Source organism: Puntigrus tetrazona, chromosome 1, assembly GCF_018831695.1.
Source record: "Puntigrus tetrazona isolate hp1 chromosome 1, ASM1883169v1, whole genome shotgun sequence".
Classification (NCBI taxonomy): Eukaryota; Metazoa; Chordata; class Actinopteri; order Cypriniformes; family Cyprinidae; genus Puntigrus; species Puntigrus tetrazona.
This window is the reverse complement of record NC_056699.1, coordinates 24,838,534-24,846,416: the sequence shown is the minus strand read 5'-3', so window position 1 is coordinate 24,846,416 and position 7,883 is coordinate 24,838,534. Positions and strand designations below refer to the sequence as shown.

The window sequence follows — 7,883 nt, the reverse complement described above, 5'->3', positions numbered from 1 at the left end:
ACATGAATGCAAATTAGTTTAACATCTCACATGAGTTGTAAGGCATAAGTCACCTTCTCCTCCGTAAAGAAACTTATATAAAATTATTATTGCCTTCATTGCTTCAAACATCTCATTCGTCCAGTGCGTCGTGTCAGGAGTGCGACAAGCTGGACCCTCGCTTTTGAATCTGTCCGTCGAGGGGCGACGAATGGCCCGTCTCGCTTTTGCAACACACAAGAAACTTTGGTTTTCCCAACCCTTGTTCCTACGGCTCTCGGAAAGAGTTGGCACAAAAGTCACTACTTCTTCCCTGTGGTGTCCGGCGTCGAGGAAAAAGACTCGCCCCGAAGGAAAACAAACAAGTAAACGTCAGGAGACAAACACCAAGAGTCTTTACAAAACCTGGAAGCGCCAGGCTGCCTGGTCTTTGTAGTCCAAGCAGTCGGCCGCCGCCGAGCTGAAGTTCAGTTTCCACGACGAAGCCTGATCTTTGTAATCCAGACAGTCCGAGGAGCTGAAGGGCAACCCGGTGCCAGCGTAGCCCTGGTGAGGGTGGTGTCCTCCGCTCTGCCCGATGTGGTGCGGGTGGTGTCCCGACACGCCGGCGGCGCTCAGCTGTGTGTGATGGGCGTGAGGGTGATGGTGGCCTGGCATCGGGCCCAAGTAGGATCCGCAGTCCATGCCTCCAAAATAAGAGGCGGCGTTCGAAGCCGGGTAGCCCTGGGCGTAGCTGGGAGCCTGGTTGTAGGGCATGGGGTACGAGGGCACTCCAGTGGTGCCCCCGCCGCCTGAGATGGCCCTCTGCATGCAGGACGCGCTGGCCGGGGGGGAGATGTCTGGGAGCGAGGGCGGAGCGGGAAGAGGTGAGACCGGAGCCGGGCTCCAGATGGACGAGACAGGTGTTGTTCCTGAGGACGAGCTGCTGAGCAGACCCACTCCGCTCAGGCCCGAGGGGTTGGAGCCGGAGGACGAAGACGAGGAGGACGAGGTGTTACTGGACACGGCGGGAGGAGTGTAGTGGCCGCTGCTCTCAGACCCCGGGCTCTCGCGGGACGGGGAGGACTTCTTCTTCGCCGGACGGATTTTCGAACTGCTGCTGCTGCTGCTTTGCTGCTGCTGACGACACTTTGCTCTTCTGTTCTTGAACCAAACCTGTCAACAAACACACCGCTTGTTATGAATCAGCACTATGTTGCCTACGGACTGAAATGTTAAGATCTGAAAACTTGAAAGTCAGTTTGAGGTCAGAACTAATTATTTCCTGAGCTGAGCTGAGCCGCTTTTGTTGCTTTATATAGCAACGCTGACAGTTATTGAACCGACTTGAATCAACACTGAGCAGAATAATGACGCTTAACATGTCAAAACGTGTCACTGGTTAATGGCGCAAATGTTGTCTACGAACTGAAACGTTAAGATCTGAACACCTATTTGTTTATGGGTAGCTGACGTATCCTATAATGTGGACACATGTCAAATACAAAAAATAACTCTAACATTGAAGATAAATGCTATTTGTAATTAAGAATGAAGATGCGTTTTTCTCATGTTACTTGTGTGTATCTTTACTAGCATTTTCTGTCAAACTATAGGACACAGTCCAATTTGCATTTGTCAACTATTTCTGGAAAACAACCAAATATCAATACAGGCACCAAACACGGCTCATTCTGAGCACTTCTCTATGTGAAAATATATGGCTATGCCTGTCTTAGCCATTGTATAACAACTTCTTTACCTGTATAATTGAATTTTTGGGTGGGTGCTATATATATATATATATATATATATATATATATATATATATATATATATATATATATAAAGTTAAATGTTATCTTCAATGTCTTTATTTCAATAAAAAAGTCAAAAAAAAGATCTGAGCACTTTTGAATATTGATTTGAGTTTAGATGACGATAAAATCTGAATTGATCTGAGTTGGATTATAACAACATTTTCTTCTGTAGAGGTATTTTTATTGATTTATAGCAATGCACAGCAATGGTGAAATTTATCAAACTATGAATAAACACAGAAATCTGAATTGAGCAGAATAATGTCATTTTAAATTGTTCTTTGAAACACTTATCAAACTGAACTGAATCAACATTATTCATCTCAGTCCAGATTCAATTCACTTCAATAAGTTCATTTTCAGATACTATATACTCATAATTGATCTAAGCTGTGCCGAATAATGACACTATTATTTTCATGTTTATGACTTTAAAGCTCTCTGGTCGCTTCTGTTCTCCTCATTCGTAAGTCACTTTGAACACAAGAGTGACGCTAAACGAGTCGATGTAAACGTGAAGACGCTGTAACAATCCGTATTGTATAAACCAATGGAAATAAATAGATGTGACCTGACTGAAACCTCTCGGCATTAGGAAAGTGGCACGACACCCACCTGCACTCTTGACTCGGGCAAATTGATTTTCAGAGCGACCTCCTCACGCATGAAAATGTCTGGGTAGCGCGTCTTAGCGAACAGATTCTCCAGTATGTCCAGCTGAGTGCGAGTGAACGTGGTCCTCTCCCTCCTCTGTTTACGAGGATTCGCTGAAACGAGGACACAACTGAAGTTACTAAACCGCGTCTACAGGTCGTCTGAAAAGGCACGGGCGCACTTCAAAGTCGAGGTGCGCTTGATCCGTTTCGGAATCGCCGCCCATTGCTTAAAAGTTTCCTCGCGTAAAGGTTCCGCGAGAAGAGACTCTTTAAACGTTATCAGAAATGTGTGCTTACTCGGGTATCCCACAGAGGGATGGAGGAGGTCCATGGTTGCCCCGCTGAGCCCCAGCCCGTTCATGGCATAAGGGGCCTGTTTGAGGTATGACATCATTGTTGAGCTTCGGAGAGACACCTGCAACGTGAATCATTTAAAATAAACGATTTATTATTAGAAATAAATAAACAAACCAAAAAAAGTGTTTATTCAACAAAATACCTGTATTTATGTACTTTATAAAAAGTAAAATTGCTTGTATATATATATATATATATATATATATATATATATATATATATATATATATATATATATATATGTATGGCCTACATACGCAGCGCAATACATAGACTAGCATTTGCAGGCTGTATATCAAAATACACAGCTCCATTGTAAAAACGCGTAAAAGCGCATGTCACGTGGAACTGAATATGACTAATGTCTCGCCTTTAATGATCTATTTCTTTCACACTCGACTAATCAAGGCCTTCACACACTAATTGGCCATTTACATGTCATGCCCCGTTAAGAGCTCCTGACGGACGCGCCGCCGCCAAATGTTTGATCTTTTCTTTTGTTACCGGAACGTTTGAAAGTTGGCGGTACAATTATGAACTTAATTAATGGTCGTTTCGATCTAACAAACGCTATCAGATAAACGCGACGAACTGTAGCCTAACTATTTATGCATTCATTTATGTATTTTTTTACGTTGTTTGAAATCTAATATACTCGCAAAAGGCCCACAGAACGGTTTTATTTTGTAGCTACCCATCTTTCGTTTGTATTTACAGCGCGCTATAAATGTTCTTTGAATATAATAGCCGTATTTCCCCGCAGAACAAGTCAACTTTATTTTTAAAAACGAAATAGGCAGCGCAGAATCGTGTTGGTGATAGTTCTCCTGCACGGAAGGCCGCTCGGGATGAACTCGGCCCTTATGCGCATTCTGAATTATTTGGGAGGACCGAACCGCGTTTCGTTGCGATTGTTATGAGGCCATGGTACAAATGTATTAAGACAAAAGTTCTGTAAATGACATGTTGCGCTTTTTCTCCGTCGCTCATGCCTATGAATGGCCCCATTAATCCCACGCTGAGGACAGATAACATGGGTCTAAAGACTCCACAATCGAGCTTTAACTATATGTAAATGGTCAGTGAGTGTGCAAATTATTCTCCTTAGCCATTTAGATTAGACCCAGAGGGGACTCAATTTGCAGAAGAAACCTTATCAGCTAAATAAACGACAAGCTCTGCTTTTTCTCCGTGCGCTCTGGGCTCTGCAAAGTTTGTCGATCAATCACAAGCAGTAAGGTAAGCTTAAATTTATAAACGCGTATAAATGTATAAATTGCATGCATTAATTAGTATTCGGCTCAATGCAAATTATTTGTCTTTGACCTAATCATTTTCCCAAAACAAGATAAATCGCTCGAACGGATCGTTAAACTCAACTTAACGAAGCAGGTAAAATGACTAAATTAACTTCAATCGTTGCCTCATTTGTGCGGAAAAGCAAAGTGATGCCAAAGTTATGATTGCAGTGAAGTTCGCTGCACTTTTACACCTTTGTGAAAACTTAACGAAAAAAAGCTAAATTATAATGTCAACTGCTGCCTTTTTACAAAAAAGCAAAGCGATGCTTAAATAACAAACATGCAGTGTAAAATATCGAAACATGCACAATTTGGTCGAAACGCAGACTTTATCTACTAAATGCACGAAACAAGCCTTAATTCACCAGCACATATAGATTTATTTTGGCAGCTATTTAAAATAAAGATACATTTTAAACATTTTGCATTACCTTCTGTTCTTGGTCTTCTGTGCTCTTTTTTTTTTCTTTGAGATCCGTAAACTGAAAATCCACAAAACCAAGTAACTCTTTTTTTTTTTTTTTTCAGAGAGCGCTCTGGACTCCGGCTGATGGTTGGGATTGACAAAACGAGCCGCAAACTTCACGACAAGTCTCCAGTGCGGTCGCAAAGTCCGCTTGCAGACAGAGGGATGCGGTGCCCGGAGAGGCTCGTCGTATCCACGCGCGATATCAAGGTGATAGATAGCCAGTGCTGACGGATTGAGATTGATCACCTTCTTGATGGCCTGTCCGTCTATGAGCGAAAGACACCTGCGGACCCGCCCACCGCGGCCAATCAAAAGTCTCGCCTGTCCTTACAGGCGACCGCTTTAGCCAATCAGAACGCAGACGCGCTCATTGACTCCTCCTTTCGACGTAACGTCACGTAAACCTGCCGTGTGAACGCGAGGAGAGTACACTATTTGAATACACTTTTATTTCGTGTTTCGTATCGCTGACGCAAAACAAACACGACTACGAATGATAAGAGCGCCATTCTTAAATCGATTTACCGTTTGGTCGATTAAAATTGCGACCTCTATAGCTTAATTATAAAATGCATAAAAAAAACTCATCCACACGATTTAAGTAAACGTTTGTTTGGATAGAATATCTATATTTACAAATATATGGATATGCATGAAGCAAAATAACCGAGGCTGTTTCAATACACGATTTAAAACTAGATTTTCACAAACTTTGAATACCTTCCTTGATGTGGGTCAATTATTTTTGCCTGGATTTATTAGCCTGCGCCATTCAAAAGTGCATTTAACACGATTCATTCAAAATGAGTGAATTTAGTTTTAGAGTTTTAGTTTTAGAGTTAAGTTTCAGAATTAAAAGCAGGCCAAATTTCGCTTAAAAACTAAAAAGTTTGGCCCTGTTGTAAATGCGCGGAGCCGGAGACAAAGCGTCCAAGAATGCACTGCTAATATATATATATATATATATATATATATATATATATATATATATATATATATATATATATATATATATATATATATAATAATAGCCTAAATCTCAATTAAATAATAGTTTTATATTATTGTGCACTTTTATTATTTATTTCAAAACAAGCAGTGAAACGATTCCGTTTTAAAATCTTGAAAGGAGTAATTAAAAATCATTCAAATCAAAGTCAGTTTGGTGTAAACAACATGCAGTTATTTTGTTGTGCACACACACACACACACACACACACACACAAACACGAAAAATAAATAAATAAATACAAAATATAAACAGATCTTTACGACCGTCAAGGTCATTAAGCAAAATAATTCAATAACAAATTAAATTATACTATTTATTATTCTTTTAAACAAATTTAGCCAGGTTACATAGATTAACAAACTTCTTAATATCCATTACTGATATGTGATCTTAATGCTAATAATAATAAAAGAAAACGAATATAATAGAATATTATACTTATTTTCCGACATTTTCGTGCACTTGCATTCTTTTATTTAAAAACGGTATAAACCTTTATGAATACCCAACTACAAATATTTAGAAAACGAGTTAAATTCACACCGAGGCCTACAGACGTGACAAGAAGTCAATCGATAACCAGAAACTGTCGCGTTTACCCGCCGATATTCACAAAGCTAGGCTACTTATTTTCATTTGCTCAAACTGCGGCTCCAGATCTCGCCATTAGGTTCTCGCTCAAAAGAACAACGACGAGATGCATTACACCATAAACCCAGACAAAACAAAACAAAACAAAAAAAAAAGCAGCACCGACTTCTCGCAACAATTTAACACGCAACAAAAGCTGCTAAAGAGGCACGTTGCCGTAAAATCAAGATATCTGCTGGCACTAACCTATTGTCCAGGGGTATTTGTGTAATCCCAAAATGCAGAGTTTCCTGAGCAGTATAAACCCGTAAAGCCGCGGGATCAGCCGGCCTGAAGCTAGTGTGTGTGTGCGCGTGAGAGCGAGCGAGCGTGCGCGCGCGCGTGTGTGTGTGTTCTCGACTGGTCTCTTTGCTAGGCGGATTGTCGCGTCTCTTGTAAATTGTCTGCGCTTATTAAAACGATGGCGCATAAAATCCCCCGTAAATCCCGGAGCTGTCGGGGCGCGCGAGCGCGGGGCGCGCTGATGTCACTCACCGGGGCTTCGGCGAAAGAGGAAGAAGACGCGGGAAAGTTTTACACCTGGATTCACGGAGGAGGAGGAGGATCAGCAGGTAGACGTCCCATGCCCTGCTGCAAAACGGCTTACATCTGGCAGGAAATGAAGAAACTATTTCGACACGAGATTTCCGAAAACAAAACGTTTTAGGCTTGTTTTTTTTTTCTGTTTACTTTTGCGTTCTGGCCTGTTTCGAACTACCTCAGTTTTTTTTTTTTTTTTTTTTTTTTTACTTTTAAGCTCTTACGAGGTCAGTGCAGGTATAAAGCTCTCAAGAAGTTAGTGCTGTCGACGATATCTATCGAAAATGAAAATAAAACGGGAAAAAAACATTTTGCGCGTGTTTTAATTCCGGCATCTCGTGTGACAAAAAAAAAGCAGAAATTCTGAGCTCCGAGTTTTGTTTCACTTTAATTTATTGCAGCCTAGTAATTTAACATGTAAGACATTTCACACATAATTGTAGATTTTAAATCGAGCTGTTTAATTAATTAGGCTGTTATATTTAGTAATGCCTCTTTACTCTATGAAAAACGAAACGCTTCTTTCTTTATTTTTTTAAAACTCTGGGCTGAAATAAAGTCAAAAATGACACTTGATATTTGTTCGTTTTGTAACAAAATAATGAGACAAAACTTCACCCATGGCAGTTTGGAGTGAGGCAGCGTTACCTTACATTGCATTTAGTCATTTAGCTTTAATTTAAGGCGCCTTACGAGTGAGCACAATGCAACAGTTGCACATCTGCAGAAGCATGGAGGATGCTTTGAAAGGAAAATAAGATGCATTCAGTTCAGTTGTCCCATAACGCCCTGGGCACGACAAAAGGATAAATGCAGTTTTACCTATTGATATTTTTATCAGGCCGCCTGCAAAAAGCACAAAACACAGCAGGCCTTTAAAAGTGTACTTTAAGTTAAACGCGCGCAACTTGAGCACACTATCAAAGACGCCACGACAACTTCCTAGTGAACCAATGTGGCACAGATGAAGGACAGCAGTGATTAGATATGAGCGCTCACTAACTGATCTAAGCTTTTGTTCAGGGGGAAATTAAACTGGTGGCTGCTGCCAGCTTCCGTGAAGAGAAAACACAACCTGCCCGGAGCTCTCAGCTGATCTCAGATCAGAGTTTGTGCTTTAAATCCAGGCAATGCGACCGC

General features: G+C 41.0%; 1 protein-coding gene and 1 long non-coding RNA gene across 2 annotated transcripts in view; one reads left to right on the top strand and one right to left on the bottom strand.

The window, feature by feature from the left end:
• Positions 1-4,656, top strand: part of LOC122345669 — a 21,327-nt gene extending 16,671 nt beyond the window's left edge. The window contains exon 4 of the long non-coding RNA XR_006251020.1: positions 4,621-4,656. This is a non-coding gene — a long non-coding RNA (uncharacterized LOC122345669). The remainder of the gene's footprint in view (positions 1-4,620) is intronic.
• The window catches only part of otx2a (orthodenticle homeobox 2a), a 4,688-nt gene extending 26 nt beyond the window's left edge, over positions 1-4,662 (bottom strand). The window contains exons 1-4 of the mRNA XM_043240003.1: positions 4,524-4,662; positions 2,732-2,849; positions 2,394-2,545; positions 1-1,134 (exon numbers count right to left, since the gene is read on the bottom strand). The exon at positions 1-1,134 is cut by the window's left edge and continues 26 nt beyond it. Coding sequence (XP_043095938.1) covers positions 376-1,134; positions 2,394-2,545; positions 2,732-2,828 — 1,008 coding nt within the window. The 5' untranslated portion in view covers positions 2,829-2,849; positions 4,524-4,662 and the 3' untranslated portion in view covers positions 1-375. The remainder of the gene's footprint in view (positions 1,135-2,393; positions 2,546-2,731; positions 2,850-4,523) is intronic.
• Positions 4,663-7,883: the final 3,221 nt, after the last annotated feature.